The 24,117-nt window shown below is 37.5% G+C and overlaps 1 protein-coding gene across 2 annotated transcripts in view; it reads right to left on the reverse strand.

The window, feature by feature from the left end:
• The window catches only part of LOC130913162 (nuclear receptor subfamily 6 group A member 1-A), a 193,608-nt gene that overhangs the window by 146,035 nt on the left and 23,456 nt on the right, over positions 1 to 24,117 (reverse strand). For both annotated transcript variants that reach the window (XM_057831527.1, XM_057831528.1), the window contains one exon: positions 9,421 to 9,468. In XM_057831527.1, the coding sequence (XP_057687510.1) occupies positions 9,421 to 9,468 (48 nt within the window). The remainder of the gene's footprint in view (positions 1 to 9,420; positions 9,469 to 24,117) is intronic.

Below are 24,117 nucleotides of genomic sequence, written 5' to 3' on the forward strand. Positions count from 1 at the left end.
TCACATGGATATTCACAATGCATTTAACGCCCTCTGTCGGCCTCAAACGGGCTGTGCAACTGGAATTTTCACAATGCCGCTGCAATGCTGGCGCTGCACATTGCAGATCAATCATGATTTAAGGGTCGTGATCCAACCCGACTGCTAAACATAATTACATTTAGGGAAACGTAATGAATAAAATACTGTTCAATTTTCAGTATGATTAAACCAACTAATTTCCATAAAAAACTGAGATTTTTGTACATTATGAAGCAAAGCATGTTACAATTTTTCCTAGGATAATCACTAACTGTATACGGCGCAATATTGTAGAAAAACATACATCTGTAAAATTAATGTAGAAAAATAATCGGGCTGGAGAAGTGTGCTACTGAGTTAGAATAGGCACTTGGTGATGATTAACTATGGAACATAAGTAGTCACCAAAGATGCCTGATAACCCAATAACAGCAATTGAACAATAAAGACTCTTAGCAAAGCATCCCGCTTCAACATCAGAATTTTATCAGAGTACTTTAGTTCAATACTTGGGGTAGTCTAGTATACCCCAGAAGTGGAACCGTCCCAGGATATCAACCAGATTTTTTTTAAATCAATTTTTGAAATCGGGCGAAATGACAGCAAAAATGGGCAATTTTCAAAGTACTTTTATTTTGAAATGATACATCAGAATTTTATCAGAGTAGTTAGAGTCTTAGGGTCGTCTAGTATACCTCAGAAGTGGACCCGTCCCGGGATATCAGCGAGATATTTTTAAATTAAAATTTGAAATAAGGGTAATTTTCCAAGTAGTATTACTCGGAATTCCTAAATTATTTTTTATATCATAATACTTTAGTTTGGGTCTCGGGGTGCTCGAGTGCCTCTCTCAAGTGGACCCGTTCTTGGATGGCTTCCCGTTTTTTTATTTATTCATATTTATTTATTTTTTTTTTTTTTTCCAATAAAGGGGCTAGCGCTGTGAAGAACCCGGGGGACTTGCGCTGTGAAGCCACCGCGTTCCATTATGAAGCCAGCGCGTTGCAGTACCATAATGCACACAATGCAAACAATGATCCAAATGAGGGGCGGCTAGCTTGACTTCGTTTTTACGAGTGGAGGGTGGCTTGACCGCAGTAGTCTGGGAGCGGGTCATATTAGCTCCCGCTTGGACAGTTGAAGAGGTTCGAGAGTTGCTCGGTCTAAAAATGTCTCTCATTTCACTTTCGACTGCGTCATAATTAGCACTGTTGGGTGCAGTTGATTGTGTCCTTTGCCGCCGCTCGAGACAGGAAGCCAAAGAAGTTAGTTTCTGGGGTCGACAAAATGTTTTGCAAAAGTCCAACTGCTTGCCGAAGTGATTGTGCGTCCTCTTCCTTGTTATTTTATGAACAGTAACCCGCGTCAGGTTCTCAGCCAATCAGAGCTTACCATTCAGAGCTAGCCAATCAGAGCTGGCTTCCGTTTCAACTAGACTCCTTCCGTTTTCACTATACTTTCACTCATACATACATACATACATTCTCCTCTCACGTTCATACATACTTTCCTCACATACATATATATTCACTCTTATACACATATATTTTATTTATACAAACATACATTTCACAGACTAAAAATGTGTGAATGTGAGAGTAAACATGTATGAATATAAGAGTGAAAATGTATAAACGTGAGAGAGAAAATGTATAAACGTGAAAGTAAAAATGTATAAATGTGAAAGTAAAAATGTATGAATGTAAGAGTGAAAATGTATAAATGTAAAAGTAAAAATGTATGAATGTGAGAGTGAAAATGTATAATTGTGAAAGTAAAAATGTGTGAATGTGACAGTGAAAATGTATAAATGTAAAAGTAAAAATGTATGAATATGAGAGTGAAAATGTATAAATGTGAAAGTAAAAATGTATAAATGTGAAAGTAAAAATGTATGAATGTGAGAGTGAAAATGTATGCATGTGAGAGTGAAAATGTATGAATGTGAGAGTGAAAATGTATAAATGTGAAAGTAAAAATGTATGAATGTGAGAGTGAAAATGTATGAATGTGAAAGTAAAAATGTATGGATGTGAAAGGAGAATGTGTGCATGTGAGAGGAGAATGTATGTGTGTGAGAGTGAATATATATGTATGTGAAAGGAGAATGTATGTGTGTGAGAGGGCCAGAATGAAAAATGTCTTGTACGGCCCCTCATATGCGCGTGCCAGTACGTGTCCATGTAAAAATACATGGACTCACACAATCTTAATTTTACACACTATATGTACATTATTTATATCATTTGACTTTTATACAAATCAAAAATTTAACATTTCAAGTTTAATTATCTAAATTGATGAATAAATTAGATTTGAGTTGGGTGTGAAGTTTCAGGAGGATTTCATTTTTTGCCACCTTCCCCCTAAGAAAAAAAAAATCTTAAAGCAGGGCACACAATTAAAACTGGACAATTTGGCAGAGGTGGGTAGAGTGGCCAAAAATTTTACTCAAGTAAGAGTAGCGTTACTTCTAAATAATATTACTCGAGTAATAGTAAAAATAGACATTCAAAAATGTACTCAAGTACAAAAAAAAGTATTCAGGGAAACGAACACTCACGTAATGAGTAGCATTGTGAATAAATGCTTCCAATGTCTTGATTTTTGAAAAATAATGGTATATTTGTTTTCGTAGCACAACTTAATCTATTTGAACCGTTATTACTATTATACTGTACTAGTACTTGAATGAGCCGTATTCCAGATTTGTATTATTATTTGAAGTTTTACTCCTTGCCACTAGAGGCTGTCAATTGCATCTGTCAACTGACCTGGAATCAGCCCACGCTTAAATGAACTAGGATTGTTCCGATCATGTTTTTTTTGCTCCCGATTCGATCCCGATCGTTTTAGTTTGAGAATCCGCCGATCCTGATATTTCCCGATCCGATTGCATTTTTTTTGCTCCCGATTCAATTCCAATCATTCCCGATAATTTTTCCTGATCATATACATATACATTCAACATACAGTACATAAGTACTGTATTTGTTTATTATGACAATAAATCCTGAAGATGGCATTTACATTATTAACATTCTTTCTGTGAGAGGGAACCAGGGATAGAAAGACTTGTAATTCATAAAGGATAAATGTGACTTTGTATATTGTGACTAAATATTGCCATCTAGTGTATTTGTTGAGCTTTCAGTAAATGATACTGTAGCCATTTAACTGTTCTGCCCAAATGCATGATGGGAAGTGCAACCATGACTGTGCGTAGTGGTACCAATTGATATATCTTCTCTGCGTTGGGAAATAACATAGGGTGTTAAGAACAAGATCAATTACTACCTTTCTTTCCCACATTGCTTCCCACGATATTCTAATCGTAGGGAGAGGGATTGTAAGGTTTTAGCCAATTAAAAAAAAGGCTTCAAAGGCTGCCAAGATTCACTCTACTCATTTTACGCTGCCTTTTAGCTCTATATACAGGTAAAACGACGCCATTACAGATTGGACGCGACAATGCGTGAGTGGGTCGTGCAGCGCATGCATTAATTGCGTTAAATATTTTAACGTGATAATTTTTTTTTTTAATTAATTACTGCCGTTAACGGGATAAATTTGATAACCCTACCTTAAGCCTAAACTAAAGGCTCTGGATGAGTGTGACATATTATGTCTGCAACGTTAAATACAATTAGAAAACGATTTAATTTAAATATATATATATATATATATATTTAAAAAAGGCATGTCCGATATTTTTTTGCCGATTCCGATACTTTGAAAATGACGTGATCGGACCCGATCGGTCGGGACGCCGATTGATCGGGACATCTCTAAAAATGACAGTTAATCATGACACAGGTGTTGGTAGTTAGGAGGTCAAACCAGTTTTTGACTGTGTCTTAGTGCAGCATGTAGGAATGGAATATACTGATTTTGTTTATTCACTTGTGGATATGTTTTTGAGTCTTTTGGTTTGTTACTTTTATTTGGATAACTGCCCTTGAGTTAAGTTATTAGGACACCACCTAAATAAACTATTGGAACTGAGAAATGTTGTTGCTGTTGTATGCTTCGCTTCTTCAACTGCACTGGGCGCATATCATCATCACAAACTCCTAACTATTATCCAGTATTTGACTGGGTACGGGGCTTAGTCAGTACAGTACTATAACTGATTTCATTAGGCCAAAAAGATTAAACAAAAATCATTTAATTCAGACCAGACAACGCTGTGAAACATCACCCATCCAAAGAGCATGAATGGCCTCTAGTAGAGAAACATTATTACCTCTGATAAGTACAATGGAGTCATGTAGTTTGAGTTGCGACGTCTCATTGGTGAAACTGAGACAGCCACTTTCGGCATCTCTGGCAAAAATAAAGTCAATATGTAGAATAAAGAGGAAAAATGTAATGACTAATGTAGCCCAAAGTAGAGAAGAGTGTTTCTTCTTTGCAAATTTATTCAAGTAAAAAGTATTGAGTTGCAAAACTACTCTAAGAAGTACATTTTTCTCAAAAAGTTACTTACGTAAATGTAACGGAGTAAATGTAACGCGTTACTACCCACCTCTGCAATTTGGCATTAAACTCAAATATTCTGGGGCAAATCCATTTTAATATGAAAACATTGAGTAATCTCATGCTGATAATGTTTTAGATGATTGAAACTTAATCTCCAAGATAGTGCTGAAAACAGCTGTTACTAACACAGCTATTTGGCCCCTGACCTAGGTTTCTGGTCACTGAATGGGGGTCTCTGAATTCCCACCCCTGTTAGAACATTTACAAGGCCTTCCTCAGCCCCCCTTGACCTGAGCATCACCCTTACCCGATGCATGCACTGAGGCATCATAAGTGTAGAATAGGGCCAATAGCAGGCGAGCAAGTCGCCACAGCCAGAAGCCCAACTCGTCAAGTTTACAACCCTATCAGGTTTGGCCTCATAAATCCACGACTCCTCCTGCTGTACACAACAATGCCAGCTATTCACTTGGTGTGCAGGTTTAATAGTTCTTCTCTAACTTCCTTCCACTTTTTCACCCCCTTCCCCTTCGATTCTCCTCTCACACATTTATAGAGGGAGTGATGAGAAAGGCTGGAGTAGAGTCGCAGACAATCGGGCCAGCGAGTCACGTCGAGGTCAGCATTTTCTGAACTGTGTTCAACCTCTGACCCTTCCTACGTGCCACCTGGCGCTGCAATGGCAGCAATGGGTGTCCTGGGTGAACTTCGCCTGAACCTGGACCTTAACATTGGACCATCACCTCACCCCTGCCTCTTTGTTCTAAGTATCTTCCTGAGATGGGCACATTACTAGGATATTTACATACCATACTGTTGTTTTGCACTTGTGTTGACTTCATGAAAAAGGTAGAAGAAATTGATAGCAAAAGCAACAATATTTTCCTCACACAGTAAATATCAAATCAATGTCAGAATTGCCTTTCATTGTGTCGTTTCATTTTTGTGTTTTATTTATGTATTTTTGATTTGTTTAGCAATCTTTTCTGCTCTATTGTGTTTAAAAATTTGAGAGTTGCATGTGAAAGGGCTTTATTTTTAGGGTTATACTCCCCTCTTGTGGATATCATAAGGAAGTGTTACTGAGCCATTAATTTAATCATTTACCTCCAAGGTGAACCTTGCCATCTAACGGCTATGACTAGTCCACTGAGGATACACCACTGAATGAATTAATTAAACTTTCAACTTGATACTTAACCCTAACATACACTGGGGCAAATAAGTATTTAGTCAACGACCAATGGTGCAAGTTCTCCAACTTGAAAAGATAAGAGAGGCCTGTAATTGTCAACATGGGTAAACCTCAACCATGAGAGACAGAATGTGGGAAAAAACAAACAGAAAATCATATTGTTTGATTTTTAAATAATTCATTTCCAAACTAGAGTGGAACATAAGTATTTGGTGACCTACAAACAAGCAAGATTTCTGGCTGTAAAAGAGGTCTAACTTCTTCTAACAAGGTCTAACGAGGCTCCACTCATTACCTGTATTATTGGCACCAGTTTAAACTCATTATCGGTATAAAAGACACCTGTCCAAAACCTCAGTCAGTAACACTCCAAACTCCACTATGGCCAAGACCAAAGAGCTGTCGAAGGACACCAGAGACAAAATTGTAGACCTGCACGAGGCTGGGAAGACTGAATCTGCAATAGGTAAAACACTTGGTATAAAGAAATCAACTGTGGGAGCAATTATTAGAAAAAGGAAGACAAACAAGAACACTGATCATCTCCCTCGATCTGGGGCTCCATGTAAGATCTCACCCCGTGCTGTCAAAAAGATAACAAGAACGGTGAGCAAAAATCCCAGAACCACACGGGGGGACCTAGTGAATGACCTACAGAGAGCTGGGACCACAGTAACAAAGGTAACACAATCAGTAACAATGCGCCGCCAGGGACGCAAATCCTGCACTGCCAGACGTGTCCCCCTGCTGAAGCCAGTACACGTCCAGGCCCGTCAGCGGTTCGCTAGAGAGCATTTGGATGATCCAGAAGAGGTCTGGGAGAATGTGTTATGGTCAGATGAAACCAAATAGAACTTTTTGGTGGAAGCACAGGTTCTCGTGTTTGGAGGAGAAAGAATACTGAATTGCATCCGAAGAACACCATACCCACTGTGAAGCATGGGGGTGGAAACATCATGCTTTGCGGCTGTTTTTCTGCAAAGGGACCAGGACGACTGATCTGTGTAAAGGAAAGAATGGGGCCATGTATCGAGAGATTTTGAGTGAAAATCTCCTTCCATCAGCAAGGGCATTGAAGATGAGACGTGGCTGGGTCTTTCAGCATGACAATGATCCCAAACACACAGCCAGGGCAACAAAGGAGTCTTAAGAAGCATTTCAAGGTCCTGGAGTGGCCTAGCCAGTCTCCAGATCTCAACCCTATAGAAAATCTCTGGAGGGAGTTGAAAGTCCGTGTTGCCCAACGACAGCCCCAAAACATCACTGCTCTAGAGAAGATCTGCATGGAGGAATGGGCCAAAATACCAGCAACAGTGTGTGAAAAGCTTGTGAAGAGTTACAGAAAACGTTTGGCCTCCGTTATTGCCAACAAAGGGTACATAACAAAGTATTCAGGTGGAATTTTGGTATTGACCAAATACTTATTTTCCACCATGATTTGCAAATAAATTTAAAAATCAAACAATGTGATTTTCTGGGGGGGGGGGGTTCCACATTCTGTCTCTCATGGTTGTGGTTTACCCATTTGTACAATTACAGGCCTCTAATATTTTCAAGTGGGAGAACTTGCACAATTAGTGGTTGACTAAATACTTATTTGCCCCACTGTATGTTAGATTTACAACTGGATAAAGTGAGTCATCAAAAGCTCAGGGTTAAATGAGAAAAATGCCCCTTCACAAAATGTTGTGCTTTTCTAACGGATGATTAGCACTATGTTGTGTAAATCAGTCAAGACGTGCTAAAGACAAATAAAAGTCTTCTAGATTTGACACAAGACAGAAGAGTGTTAACAAGTTTAAATGAATAACAAAATTGGTGAGTATTTAGAATTAAGACTCCAAATCTGTGGAAAACGGACCTTGCCGCTGATGGGTGGTAAGGGTGTGTCAACTGAATGCACAGAAAACACAACCCAGGAGACCTTCATCTGTCAGTCAAATATGTGCCTGTGTATATGAGCCACAGGCTGAAGTACGTGTAAATCAAACTCTCTACAAATTGTCTTTGTTGTTTGGACCCACGCGTGGCGCATAAGCAAGTTGCCTCACAGATCGGCGGTAGGGCCATCCAATGGCGTACCGCACGCATGCTTTTTTTAGACTTTGACGTCGCATCGTAAAGCGGAAGTAAAGTAGAAATGGGACATTATAGACCCGCCCTCGCATAGAAGCAATTTTAATTCTGCAACTTTTCTCCTGTAATCTTTCAAAAACGAACATGCTGATCACACATTGCTTTTTTGGAACTTGTAGAAACGACTAGACATTACGACATATGAAGGATGTTTTCTTCATATGTTTCCCGAAACCAAAAACAAAAGAATGAATCAACTTGCGCGGATGTTTTAACGCTAGCTAGGTGAAGCCAGGGTGAAGCCATTCACATTTTATATGCAGTAAACATTTTGTTGGGTTGGCATGCTCCTTCAGAGGACAAAGAGGTAAGCAATTTTGATATTTTTTAACTTATTTTTTAGCGTGATGTTGTGCCGTGCTGCTTCTGTCTGACAATGAATGACCTGAAAAGAATTAAAATGGTATCTGACTGCCAGTTACCTTTTCTGTTGTAAAAAAAAACAACTTTAGTAAGGGGGAAGTGTAAATAAATTATACAACTAAGATTTGTTATGAATGAAAAAATTTAAAGTGTTCGTTGGCTGTCACTGAGTAGCATTTGCGATCGCTACACAAAACTAACTAAATTACCCCTAAGAACGGTCAGAGACGTAGGACAACCAGGGGATATAATATATAAGAAACAGGGCTGGTGGTAAAGGATTGCTTGTTGAAACAGGAGAATGTCATTGTCAGTGGCGTCGATAAAAAAGCTAAGGCTATGCTTAGGTCGGCTCGTTTTATTCATCTTTTTCAGCCTTTGACACTCAAGCCATCTCCTTAACTGCACATTTTTATGTTCTTCCACATCTTTGCCAGTGAATTTGGAACAAGGGACATCATTTTCGGAGAGAATTGGTACGTTTAGCTCTGTAAACATCTCCTCTGTACACGATTTCCATTCATTTCCTATTAAGGACAAACAGTGGTGTGTCCCCCCTTAGCAACAGTAGCTAATGTCATGAATATTAATGAGCGGAAGTGACGTGTTGCCTGCGGTACGCCATTAGGAACCACCTTGCTTCATGCGCCACATGTGGGTCCACAATCCACACAACAGATGGACTGAATCCCAAAAAAAACACCAAAAAAACATAACACAGATGTGACATATTTATGTCACACTGCTGTTGCCATAGTGTGCACTTCCTGTGGGTGTGGTATTACAGTATAAAAGGAATCTCTGTGATGTGTCGCTGACACATATGCTGAGAAGCACACTGAATAAAGAAGTGTTGTTTCATTCAAGTCTCGGCCTTACATGTACTTAGATTAGGGAAGTAAGAAGCATTTTAACATAGGTAGTTAGCCAACCACGTGTTATAGTTCTAGAAATGGGAAAAGTAACTTGCAGTAACACTAATTTGAGATTGGTTTTAACAACACGCAAAATTTCCAGAAAACTGAAATGAGGAAAATGAGTTTAACACTCCATCTCATTCTCAACAATTCACTACTAAATTCATCGGTCTTTGCATATTTTTATCCCTTATCTTGAAATATTTTGCAAGTATTTGAAAACAAACTACGAAAATTGCTCTTAAGGGTTTTTCTTAATTGATGGATTATAGATGGGTAAAGTAGGTAGGAAGATGAATGACTCACCCACGCTGTCACTGTTTTCTGGCTCGAGAGAGTGGTCTCCAAAAAAGCCTAAAAGAAAAAAAAAAACATAAAAAGTTGAACCACAAAAGAATTATATGGCACATTTACTGTAAGCTGAGAAGTTAATGCCGATATGCACACTGTGATGTTTCTTCCTGGATTTGCCTTTTGATAGACACACAGGTTAACCAGTCAGGTTTTAGTGAAGAAAACAATATCAAAGCAATTTAGCCCATCACCCATTAGGGGTGGGAACCTCTTGGTACCTTACGGTATGATACGATTTGCAATACAATACTCCCGATAAAAATAATCTCACGATATGGCGATGCAACGATTATTTATACATTGGTCAGGAAATAATCATATGATATTATACAAAACAATTAACAAACAGACAAACAAGCTATCTTCATCCTTCTGCTGTGAGTTAATCACTAGTAGATGTCCAATCCATTTGAAATGGGAGGGTGATAGCGAATGAACCCCTCCCACTTCTAGGGCCGTCAGTGGCCGCCAATGCCAGGCAACGAGGTAATTTTGGGACATTTCAGCCTGTTGATTTTCAGTCATGTTCTGTTGATTTTGGAGCAATATATGGGTCACTTCCTGTTGATTTTGGGTTACAGAACAGGAAGTGACCCGGGAATAAATAGGCAGTGACTCAAACTCAACAGGAAATGACCTGTAAATGTCCTATAATGAACAGAAAGTGACCTGTAAATGCCCTGAAAATTGGAGAGTGACTGTCAGTATTCTGACTGTCAGGATTTTGGTAGCAACTTGTTGGTTCCTTATTTTATTTTTTTAAATCGTCACCTTTTTTAAAATGATATCTCGATTCTTGGCATGCCCGTCAGGGGTGAAAGTGAGCCAGAACGGTCAGGAACGCAGTTCCGGAATAAGATTCAGGGCCAGAACGCAGTTCCGGTATAAGATTCAGGGCCGGAATGCTGTTACGGTACACGGTGCTTTGATTCTGACAATTTGACAGCAACTGTCAAAACGCTATGTAAACAAAAAAAAACAAAAAACAAAAAAAAAGCGTAATCCGTTTCCACCAATATTTATTATTGATATTATTCCACGGACGGCATGGAGGTTTCCCCAGCTGCTGCAGTTATCCGAGTCTGACGATGATGAGTCACGTCAATGTGCACGCAGCAAAGCAAAACGCCTGGACTCATTTATCCGTTCAATTGGCTGACATACTGACATGTGATCAGCAGAGATGGTTAGCTCTGACTGGTTCAAATGTGCATGTTTTCTGGAACAGAAAAAAAAAAAAAAAAAAAAAAAAAGCTTGTTGAATTGATGCGACAAAAAAAGGGCAATGCAACATAAAATGGATCAAATCTTTAAGAGCAAAGAAAGAGTTCGGGAGGCTTATTTATCATATTTTGTTTTATATGCTCTGATGGGGAGGTTCAGAACATCTTAGCTGTCAATGTGCACCTTGGACTTATATTTGTTCATTTATGTTAGGCTACTTATTCATTTCCTTATGATTTAAAAAAGTCAATGTTTGCGCGATCTTCAAAATATATTCCATTTCACTCTGCATAATATAAGTCATTTGTACTTATTTTTCTGAATGTATGTTACTTATATCTTTATTATTTTAAAAAAAAAAAAAAAAAAAAGGAAATGTTTACATTAACTCAATTTTAAAATATATCCTATGTTCTAAAGTAGTTAAAATTGAGATTTGGTATTTAGTATGTGAGGAAATGAGGGAAAATAAAAATTAGGAGATGGAGGTTGGAGTTATTGCTGTTTTTGTAAACTTTTATTTTGCAAATCCTTGAAAAAATATAATTTTGAATGAAAATCAGTTTTAGAAATAAAAATAACTGTGCCAAAACAGTTTTCTTTGCATTTCAGTGGTTTAAGAGGTTCAGAGGATAAAAGTAACAGCTACCGCTAAAGCAGTGCTTCTCAATTATTTTCTGTTACGCCCCCCCAAGGAAGACGTAAATGTTTCGCGCCCCCCCCCAACTCTCTGCCGCCACTGTAAATAGTATCATTCGTCTATATTACTATTATAAGTACGCCTCAGCCTAACATTGTGTCCTTTTTTTTCTATTAAAGAAAAAAAGTAACATAGATCAACTTATAATAAAGTATAACTTTTTTAACATTGTGTTGCTTGTAACAGAAAAGACTTAATGCGCATCAATTTGCCTGAAGTTAAAAAAAAAAAAAAAAAGTCACATCCAAACTGTAAAAATACACTCAAGGTACATTTTTGACCATTTTATACTGAAAAATAAAATGTAATAAAATCAGTAAATAATAACAAATTCAAATTGATTAGAAACATTTACTCTTCAGGACAACATGCCAAAAAATTTGACCGAAAAAAAACAAAACTGAATAGAAGGGGGGAAAAAGGTCTCTGGACAGAAGGAAAGTTTTTATTTTCGCTGATTCACCACAGTGCTCACTGGTTTACTGATATAACACTGACAAAGCGGGACGATTGTGACAATTGGCAATATTCGGCACATTTTCGCTGAAAAACAATCAAGCGGCTTATCAATGAGATTGAGGTCTAATGTCTTTAAGTGGCGTCTTAACTGATTTGGCTTCTCCGCTATAATCATTTTTAGACTCAGTAAACAGTGGTCTTTCCTCATTTCCCACTATATTAAAAATCAAAGGCAAACGGCCCGAAAAAAGCGCATTCTCGGCGGCCGAGGGAGAACCGTAGGTGAGGGCGGTGGTCGTGACGATCCCAAGCTGAAAACGGCACTTCTCGGCCGGACACGTGAGAAAGACAGTGGGTCGCTGCGTGAGTCCAGCTCTGCATGAGTCTCTTCCGTGTGCTCTTGCTTACTTCAAAAATACTGCACGCACTTTGAAAATGAGAGCGCCACTGCCACCCACGGAGTGGATGTGCAAGTACACTTTATTCTAGTACGGCAAAAAAAAAAAAAAAAAAAAAGCATGTTCCCCGAGGTCACTCGCGCCCCCCCTGGCATCGCTCTGCGCCCCCCTGGGGGGGGCGCGCCCCACCATTTGAGAAGTACTGCGCTAAAGAGACAGTTGAACAGTCGGTGGAAGAATTTATGTGCGGGGGGACAGGGGTACACAGATCTCAGGTCGCATTTTGCCAGATATCAGATTATAAAAAGTTGGCTTTCGGATGTTTTATGACACTTCAGTTTAGTGCTGCAACGATTAATCGATTAACTTGCGCAATTCAATTAGAAAAAAGCTTTGAATAAAATTTTGGCTGCTTTGAGTATTCGTTTAATTAGAGTGGTGTTGTATTGGTTAGTTTTGAAAGTGTTTACATTTAGTTTTATTGTTTTGGGTGGATACACTGCCCTCTAGTTTCAAAATTTATTATGACATAACTCATTTAACATGGCTGAATCCAGCTGCTCCCTGTTAAAACCAAGTTGTTGGGTTTTTGTTTGGATAATAATTATGAATGCATAAAAGAAATAAGTTTATAGGTATATTTAGCCATTTTTTGTGGGAATATGTGTTTGAACAATTTATTAAGAGCATTAAAAAAATAAAAATAAAAAAAATAGAAAACCAACAGCGTAGCATTTTATAGCATTTAATCTAGCGGGCTTTTGCTATGCAAGTCACCCAATTGTTCTGTTGTGGTACTTAGATCCTCTTTTTTTTTTTTTTTTTTAATACCATTTAAGGATAGGCAAAGGTATTTTATTTTAAAATGAAAGTTCAGCTCTGCATAATTTGAAGAAACACTCAGGAATTTGATTTTGTATTCACATTTAATGCTCTTTCGAAAGTGCAATCTTAGCAAGCCTTTGTTTTACATCTCCTAAAATTTATTATGTAACGAATTAAATGTTCCTGATCGGATTACTCGATTATTCAAACTAACTAGTTGATGGATTTATTGACTACTAAAATAATCGAAAGCTGCAGCCCTCTTCAGTTTACTGTGAAACTAAACACACAACTAATGTACTTCCACATATTGTAGAAACACATCAGTTTTTATGTACATACCACCAATGCACAATTTAAAACATACAAATATATGCCCTAAATCTGTAACTTCTAACCAATAAAATTTGACTTTGCTGACCTGTTATGTGCCAAAATATCAAATAATCATACTCAAAACCTGTAGGAACACATATAGACCCACAATATTCACCTGCATACAGTATATTTAACAGGGATACTAAGAATAGTTGACTACTCACGATGGCGTCGACAATCAATTTGTCAACAACTAATCAAATAAACGATGTCATCTCAAAGTTTTTACTTGTTAGCAACTCAAATCTTTGCATTCAACACAAAGTAAACAACTGTGATTGTAATTGTTCTCTTCACAGATGGACCACATTTATCAGAGTGATACCATACAGTTTCGATTGCAGCATTCATGCAGTGAGGTCACAAGTAATGTTTTCCCCCCAAAACTCTGGCAGCACCATTGCATACAGGTACAAATTATAGCCCCGCCCCCACACCCTCAATAAGTATTTTTCTTTGCTGTCAACACATATAACTTTCCTCATTGTGCCAATTAAATCTGTCCATCATCCAGGGACTTTAGCTCTAACTTCTCCTTCATGATGCCCTGCAACTCCATCACTCAAATCAAGAAGCCTACTTGGTGTGGGCTCTCAAAGCATCAGATGCCCCTATCTATGTCAGTGTACCATATTATCAACAGCTGCAGACCCTTGACCCAACACACGCCACCTGCCCCCCGCCACCACAAGCACCTCCTCCACTCTCTTGCCCCACAGTCAACACTAGCATATGTTTTCCCTAGAGCATACATCCAACACAAGCTCTATTCCGACAAACACGTGCCTCACTGGCCCGCATTGAATAGACACACTTATATTGACATATGACACACAAACGGGCGGAGGACAAGCAAGCGTGTGAGACCACCTCCCACGATGATAATTCTGAATCCAACAGGTTGTACATACTGTAAATAAGACATATGAAATAATAAAGTTCAATTGGCACAACACTTAAGTCCGAGTATTTCAGTTTCCTAACAAAATCCAAAATAAAATGCATGTTCAGTTCAATTAGGACTCTAGTCTAAATTGTCCCTTGGTGTGAATGGTTATCTGTCTAATACGCAATGTGATTGGTTAACAACCACTCTAGATTATCTCAAAATCAGATGGAATAAACCGCAAACCCCTTCTGGAGAATTAGAGGTAAGTATATGTAACATGGAGATGGATTTGTTAATAATAGATTTAATAGAAACGTTTTTCAAGTTCCAATAATTTTAAAGATGCAACACAAAATGTATTAGCCTGTTGTAGGCATTCATTTTGTGACAAGTTTTGAAAATCTTCCAAATTACTGTACGATGGCTTAAGAGCTTGAATATTTAGAGAAGAATAAAAGACATACGTCCTCATTAGAGCTGAAAGAGTAATCAAATTAACTATCATTGTCATGTATCTAAATCCAACGATTTATGACAGCGCCACTTTCTTTGATTTCCCGCAAGATGGACGGACAGCAGATTTTCTTGTGAGAGATATCAACATGTGTTGCAAGAAGGTTAGTGCAGATGGTGAAAAAGGAAAAAATGAAGATGCAAAAATATGAGCGTGGTGTGCGCGTCAGTGAACTGGCTCGACAATACAGCCGGAGAATGTCTACGATCTAGACGGTCCTCCTCCGACCTCCGTTCGCCAGTCTTTATAAGGTGACAATTATTATTGTGGTAACATCGCCAAAGAAATCGCCAGCTTTTCATTCATTTAGTTAAGAACTTGTGCAACATGCCTACTGTCCGCCGCGGTGGACGCGAACAACAGAACATTAAAAGGGAAAGTAAAATCTCTACCGCACCTATCTTACTGTCACGTCAGCCACGCGGTGCGTTCAGGTACAGCACACAACACACATCCGCCATATTAAAACCCAATTAGTTTCATGTTTACAGGAATTATTATTATTATACTGTATTATTATTCCGATTATTATTTATTTATTATTATTTATTTCTGTTGCTATTATATTGCCATTCGTAATAGTACCACCAGGATTTATTAAGGATTTAGAGTAGGTTTTCGGGCTGTGGAACGAATTAATGGAATTATAATGTATTCTTATGGGAAAACCCTGCTCAACAAATGACCATTTCGACTTACAAACAAGGTCCTGGAACGAATTAACTTCGTATGTAGCGATACAACTTGACTATAAACAGTGTATCACAAATGTGAGTACACTCCTCGCATTTCTGCAGATATTTAAATATATCTTTTCTTGGGACGACACTGAAAAAAATGACACTTTGACACAATGAAAAGCAGTCTGTGTGCAGCTTATTTAATAAATAGGGCTGTCATAATTATCGCGTCAACGGACGGTAATTAATTTTTTAAATTAATCACTTTAAAATATTTGACGCAATTAACGCACATGCCCCGCTCAAACAGATTAAAATGACAGCACAGTGCAATGCCAAGTTGTTACTTGTGTTTTTTGGAGTTTTGTCGCCCTCTGCTGGCGCTTGGGTGCGACTGATTTTATGGGCTTAAGCACCCATGAGCATTGTGTAATTATTGACATCAACAATGGCCGGCTACTAGTTTATTTTTTGATGGAAAATTTTACAATTTTTATCAAAACGAAAACATTAAGAGGGGTTTTAATATAAAATTTCTATAACTTGCACTAACATTTATCTTTTACGAACTACAAGTCTTTCTATCCATGGATCGCTTTAACAGAATGTTAATAATGTTAATGCCATCTTGTTGATTTATTGTTATAATAAATACAGTACTTATGTACCGTATGTTGAATGTAAATATCCATCTTGTGTCTTATCTTTCCATTCCAACAATAATTTACAGAAATATATGACATATTTTATAGATGGTTTGAATTGCGATTAATTACGATTAATTTTTAAGCTGTAATTAACTCAATTAAAAATTGTAATCGTTTGACAGCCCTAATAATAAAGTTAATTTATTTTCCCCTCAAAATAACTCAAAATATAGCCATTAATATCTAAACCCCTGGCAACAAAAATGAGTACACCCCTACGTAAATACCTACTAGTACATCCCTGAATGTCCAAATTGCTTGTCAATTTCCCTCTAAAATGTTATATGACTCATTACAGGAGTGCCGTCAGCATTGCTGCAGAGATTGAAGAGGTGGGGGTCAGCCTGTTAGTGCTCAGACCATATGCCACACTCTACATCAATTTGGTGTGCCTGGCTGTCACCCCAGGAGGAAGCCTCTTCTGAGGACGGTACACAAGAAAGGGCGGGCTTTCTTCTGTACCGTCCTCAGAAGTTGACCACCTCTTCAATCTCTGCAGCAATGCTGACAGCACTCCTGTAACCAGTCACATGACATTTTTTGAGGGAAAATAACAAGCAGTACTCAATTTGGACATTTAGGGATGTACGTATTTACTAAGGTGTGTACTCACTTTTGTTGCCAGGGTTTAGATATTAATTAATATATTTTCAGTTATTTGGAAGGGAAAATAAAATAACTATTATATAAGCTGCACACAGACTACTTTTCATTGTGTCAAAGTGTCATTTTGTCAGTGTTGTCCCATGAAAAGATATACTTAAATATCTGCAGAAATGCGAGGGGTGTACTCACGTCTGTGATACACATTATATGTGAAAATCTATTTTGGAACTTCACAGTTTTCAAAAGAGTCATTTTCTATCAGAAAACCAAGTGCCAACTTAACTAATTGTCATTCCCAATCAAGGATTGAAAGCTGAATTTTTAACTGATTCATATATTCAAGTAAGCTATATTTAATGTTTCAAGGACATTTAGTCAATGAGCAGTTAAGCCAGTTGTTGGCCATTTTTGCTTGAGGCTCCAAGTCTATCGTAACAGAACAGGTGCGTTCAGTCTGCCATTCTAGGACATAAATCAGGGATACCTGCACTTTAGGGCTAATTCACAGATCCAAATTGCTTGGGGTTTTCTCTGTGACTCCACAAGCTTTATTAAGTGCAACGTGAAGGTCACACATAGCTACACTTTTGATTTCTCGTTTGTTCTCTCTTACTCCTTTGGCCCCAAGCACAAAACAATACATACATTAAATTCAGATGTTTAGAACAATTTGATACTTTTTCATGGTTTATTACAAACCATTGCATCCCTATAGCCATCATTGTCATAATATTCCGGAAATCAATTCATTATTGCAGGCATTTCCAAAATTAGGTTTGGGCTTATTTTTTTGTTTTTGTTTATACTGTACTGTTTGGTAGCAATGTGTACTGAAAATGAATAGTGTGTGGTCCTCTGTTGCTAATCCTCATGACATCTTATTGACCATTATAGCCAGAGGCTAAGAAAGCTTTAAGAAGCTGCCAATACAGCCGGAGCCTGGTCTGCCTTGGCCCATTGTGTGCTGACAAAGGAAGGCTGCATCTTTAACCTTTCACCTTTAAAACCTCCACAACCTCCAGCTCTATCAGCTCCCCATCAAAATAACTTACAGGCTTGTGTCCCTCATATCTTCCTCCTTGGATGTAGAATAGAAAGTTTAGTCTGGTATTTACTGCAGTGGTTCAGTACTGTATCACGCCTTTCTCTCAGACAGTTCTCGAACGCACTGATGACAAGGAACTTAGATGCATGTCTTTAAAGCAACTCATGTTTGGCATTTTTGTCATTTTAAAGCATTTTGCATGTTCAGGTTCAGGTTAATCAGTTTATTCACACATCAAAATACAGTACATGATCATACGCTAGCGGTTCACATGATAAGATGGGCAAATAGGACACTCCAAATAAGCTACTTAAAGCTTTTAGCAGGGGCCCAGTTGGACAACACAGACACACATCCGCACACACACACAATTAACTGTGGATAATTACACAATTCTGGTTACATTGGATTTGATATGAGACACCAGTAGTGTTATTCAAAGAATCGGCATATTATATATACATCGATAGGTGATGAGTTTTGAGTTTTTTCTTAAAGATGGAGATGGAGTGTGACATTTTAAGTGTTTCGTCCAGTTCATTCCAAATCTGTGGTCCTTTGCACACAATGCCAAAGCTTGTACACAATAGCCTTTATTTTTTTCCCTTTGATTTGATTTTTTATTCTGGTCATATATATATGTGTATGCTGAGGAGTACAGATTGGGATGAGGTCAACTAATTTATGGTTTAGTCTATACACGATCTGATATATTACACAAGCATTTTGGTAGTAGTTGTGGTCTTTAAGGCTCAGAAGGTGGTGGCAGTGAAAAATTATTTTAATTGGAGCATTAAAGTCAGACCATGTCAGAGCACGTATGACTTTTTTCTGTAGTATTTCAAGCTTTTTTAGATAACTTGGATATGTGTTGCACCATATGATGTTACAGTATTGTAAATTGGTTCAAATAAAGATTTATACAAAATGAGAAGTGCAGAGAGTGGGAGATAATGTCTCAGTTTAAAAAAAAGAGCAGCATATTTTGACATTTTTTATTTGCAAGATCATCAAAATGTTTTCTAAAATGAAGGAACTCATCAATATTCTTATAATACATTAGAGTTGGAGAAATAAGAAACATATACTTTGTGTGTAAAATAAATAACTATTAAATGCACCAAATAAAATGTCTGTTTTCAATACAACCTGATCCATTTCACTCAATGGAAAACACCATATGGTAGAGTTGTGTGTCAAAGAGGCCACAAGAAAACGCTTCAACCATTATTAAAATGCATCTGATATTGAATTTACACTAAGTACCCCGCCTTTTGAAATCCTCAACCGTCAAGCAAGCATTAGCAGCGTCTGGAATCTCTCTCCGACATGTGCAGCGCATCTAACAGTCCATCACTGTCCCTGTTTTTCACTCACAGATGGCAGAGGTTACGCATGGCCACCCTAGGGTAGCGTCATCTTGTTATTTGAGTAGCTTGGCCTCTACCTGCCAGCTTGGCACAATATGGGTCCGTTCTGTTCAAGTCAACCATAACCAATGGCATCTTTTGGTTCTGGCTGGACAAATTTAAAGGCGTTTTACTAGATGGTGATAATAAAGGAATAAATAAATGTTGAGAAGCTAATAGAAGTCAACGATATTTACTTAACTGCTGATTCATTTCCTTTAAAATTGTTTGTATACCATAGCCAGATGCAGGCATTTTTTAAGGAAAAGTAATGAAAAAAATACCATTATTATTTGAATTTAGCATCTAATTAGTCCTTATCTATAGGAATATCTTTGTTGACATATTTTCGGCACATGAAGGGTTGGTTAGATGGCAAAAGGTCACAAAAATGATGGCAAGTAGTGAACAGTTCGTAGAGGAAATCTCCGATATAGAAACACTTTAAATGTCTAAAGACCGGAAGAGGTTTAAAGAGAATCTTAAAATATGTATTAGGCATTTGCCAATAACTGGTTTCAAGGTATGCCGTGGTATGAAAACGTCACGGTTTCAAAACCGCAAAAAAATTCCGTCATACTGTTTTTTGTACCAGAAATGCAAAGAGAAATCCTTCCCTTGCAGCTCCAAGGCTCAGTCTTCCTCCTCTGGTTGTTGCTCAGTGTCAGTGACTCAGCTGTGCTACACGATGGATGGAGGAGGTGAAGAGGTCCCCTTATCGAAAAATACAAAATCGTTGGTATGGGAATACTTCGGTTACAGAAAAGTTACAGACGGCCACGACTTAGAGGAGGAGGGCCAACAGATATGTAAAATATGTTTGCGGAGGGTGGCTGCTGAGGAAGTAATACCTCCAATATGATTCCGCATGTATACATAATTAAAGGTTAGTTAACACTATCATGAACGTTTTCCACCAGCTATGAGAGTTGAGTCCAGCGTGTTTAGCAGTGGTAAAACCTGCGTTTGTTTTTTTTCTCTCTGGCAACTGTGTTGAGAAAGAGCGTGTTTGTACAATGTAAACATGATACGAGTCATACGCACATTCTTTTCATGGAAAATAGTTCAATTATCTTTGTTCTGAGATAATAATGTTAAGCTGTGGCTTTACGCTCACCTAAAGTATTTGTTATTTTATTTCTTTCATTATATTTATGTTCCAATTTGCTTTGGCTATAGGTTTTGAAAAATAAAAATCCTGTTCAATGTAAAAAAGTTTTTTTTTTTACCCAGATATTTCAAGTAACACATTTTAGAGCTGTAACGGCAATACTGTGATACCGTCAAACCGTGATATTTTTGCCTAAGGTTATGCTACTGTCAGAATTTCATACCAGCACATGCCTACTATGTATTGGACGTAATTCATAACCCTAGGATTGGTTCTGGTTAATAAAAATGGGGCCAATTTCTTCTGTGAAGAACCATGATGTGCTCAAATTCAACGTGAATAGTATACAATGCATTTTTTTCTTCTCTAAATAACAAATAAATAATAACTAGGACATACCATGAACAAAGTAAGCCTCACAAACCCTGTCAATTACATCTTGAATCAGGCTGTCGTTGGAGCATCCAGTGTTCTGTCAGATTAGCATACTTTGTCAGATTAGCATACTTTGTCAAAGTAGCATACCCACATTACCGTATAGCACTTTCACACACATTAAATGTTGCTCAAACTCAAAGTGCTTCATAATATTTATTAAATAAAAGCTGTAGTTGTGCTCTAAGTCTGCGCAGAGTACATTGGACTGCATTTGATAAAGTTGTTTGGCCATTTATGTTGTCATATTAAAATTTGATGTCAGACATATACTTAATACAATGACAGTCATCAATTCATTGTAATACAGACAAGATGGCAGCCACACAACCTTATGAAATGCAGCTCGATCTACCAAATGTGGTAAATCAACAATTACATCTATAAATTACAAAGTATCACAAAGCACTTCAAGCAATATTTAATGTGTGACCTACCGGTACTCAAGTGGGTTTTTAATCTCCTAATTACTGCAACTATTCCTTTGTTTTGGGATATGTCTTTTTGAGAAATTGAAAAAACATTTTTTCAGGCCATTAACAGGTTGTCAAATCAACCACACAGCAAGCGTGAAACATCTTTCTCACATCAAATCCTCCACCAAACGTGCAAAACAATGGAACTACAGATAACGACAGATAAAATAAACTGCTTCTGGCTACATGCAACAACAGAAATGTAAACAATAACATCACAAAAGATGCTCCTAGTGTTGTTGTCAGCGATCCATAACTTTTGCATTGAACATCGTACAACATTTTTAATCGTACTATAGAACACAGCAAAGAGAACAAAAGAGACAGCGACCACACGGTGGAAGCTAAAGAGAAATATTCTCTAAATAAGGTGTAGGTGATGACACTGCGATGCATGACAGAAAAAATAAATAATACAGGGGATGATTTTTGTAGTAGTCCAATAGGCTTTAATTTCCTTTAACATAGTACGTAATGGAGAATTTATACCTAACAAAACCAACTATTCCCACCCAGCTCCCTCTACTGGCTAAGTCAGAACCTACGAACATGCAACAATAAGTCTGTAATTATTGATTGATTATATGTATATCAGCCCAAAATAACAACAACAACAAAATCAGCTACAAATATCAAAGGATATAAACCCCGAGAATATACCTTTCATATTCCATTCTAATCCATCCACGAATAAAGGAGTAAAAGAAAAATTTAATTCCATAATCAATTAATCTAATTACTCAACCCTGGGACCAAAAAATAAATTTGAGCTTTAAGAAATGTGTGCGATTTATATTAGGGGTGTGACAAAATATATTGTGATACTTTGTATCCCAAAAGGTTATCGATATGCTCCTGTCAAGAACCGAGATATCGTTTTAAAGAGGTGCCAATGTTTTAAAAAAAAAAAAAAGTCGCTACCAAAATCTACCAGCATAATAGTGTCTCGGTTAACTCTAAGGCTGCCATTGACGGTGCGCGACGCCAAATCCATTTAGACTGGCAACGTTCGTTCATTCAAAACCTGAGCATTCACAGTCATTCGGTCTGATTTTCGGGGCATTTACAGGTCACTCAATGTTCATTTTAGGGCATTTACAGATCATTTCCTGTTGCGTTTGAGTCACTGTCTATTCATTTGGGTGATTCCCAGGTCACTTCCTGTTATGTGACTCAAAATAAACAGGAAGTGACCCATAAAATACCCCAGAATCTACAGGAAGTAACTGAAAATCAACAGGTAAATGATCTTAAATGGCCCAAAATTACCTCATTGCCTGGCATTGGCTGCCACTGACGGCCATAGACGTTCAATCCGTTTGAAGTGGGAGGGACCCTCCCACTTTAAATGGATTGGACGTCCACTAGTGATAAACCAATTCCAATTCACAGCAGAAGCTTGTTTTTCTTTTTATTAGTTGTTTGTAGAATTTTCTAGAATTATTTCCATACCAATGTATCGATAATCGTTGTATCGCCATATCGTCAGATCATCATTATCGTGAGCTTTGTATTGCAAATCATATCATATCGTGAGGTACAACAAGGCTCCCACTCCTAATTTATATATTCCAAGAATATACCTACCAAATTTCGTTCTGAATAGTCCACAAATAATGGCAGTAATTTTTTTTTTTTTTTTTTTTTTTTTGAAACTTTGTTTATTGGTCACATAAGTCATGACATAAATAACAAGATGTGAGCATTTTTTCCTTTTCCACCATATCAAAAGAACACAAAAAAAAAACAACAACAAAAAGATAATAAAAGTAAAAAAAAACTCAACCCACCCAAAACCCAAGGCACATATCTAAAAAAAAATAAAAATAAAAAAACTATGATTATTTTCCCGTTTAAAGGGGAAAAAGGCACAGGTCAAGAAAAACTAATATTACCAAAATATTTAGGACAAAGTTCAAACATCCACACAAAGATGACATTCTGCGCTTTTAACATATACCAAAAAAGGGTTCCAGACGTCCTCAAAGTAGGGGTGGGCGATATGGCCTTAAACATGTATCACGATAAATGGAGCAGATTTATCTCGATAACGATAAATGACGATAAAGTCGTCCAAGCGGACTGTTATATAATTTGAAAATTTGAATCAATGCATGAAATACAGATTAACAGTTTCTTGTTGATTTAGTTACCAGCATTCAATTTGATATATTTAACAAATGTACATGCAGTCTAGACATTAGGTTTATACAAATGAATTGTAAACAATAAGAATTCAAGTATGAGCATTTATAACAGAGTGTATGGCTTGAACAATGTACATTGTCAAAATCGATATGCCTGTGCAAACATGTCATTGTAACACAAATGACTTGCAGCTCGAACAGTACACTTCAAAAAGACAATTTATTGTTAATGGCTGCTGTGACATAATTATTCAATACAAGTGTTTACTTTATGGTTTCAGGGTCCAGGGTCCCCCCCCAGTGCATTTTTTAATAAATGCACACATACATGAACCCCCAAACAGACAGACACACATTAAAGTTATATTGATCTTCTGCAAATGAAACACTTAAGATTTTATGATAGCAATAATGACACAGAATTAAACACATACAGAAAAATAGCTGGGGCCATTTGTGCTTTATGCTGAATGCTTTACCATCACAAAAGCTATCAGAGAAATCACACACAGTCCGATACAAAATAACGCGACATAGTAATTGCTAGAGGCAGTCCATGCCCAATCCACTCATTAAATTCAGCCGTTTCGACAAGGTTTGAGCCGCTATCCGACTCCATCACGTTCATTTGTAGCGTTAGCCGCTA

The sequence above is a fragment of the Corythoichthys intestinalis genome, chromosome 3 (genome assembly GCF_030265065.1).
Source record: "Corythoichthys intestinalis isolate RoL2023-P3 chromosome 3, ASM3026506v1, whole genome shotgun sequence".
NCBI lineage: Eukaryota > Metazoa > Chordata > Actinopteri > Syngnathiformes > Syngnathidae > Corythoichthys > Corythoichthys intestinalis.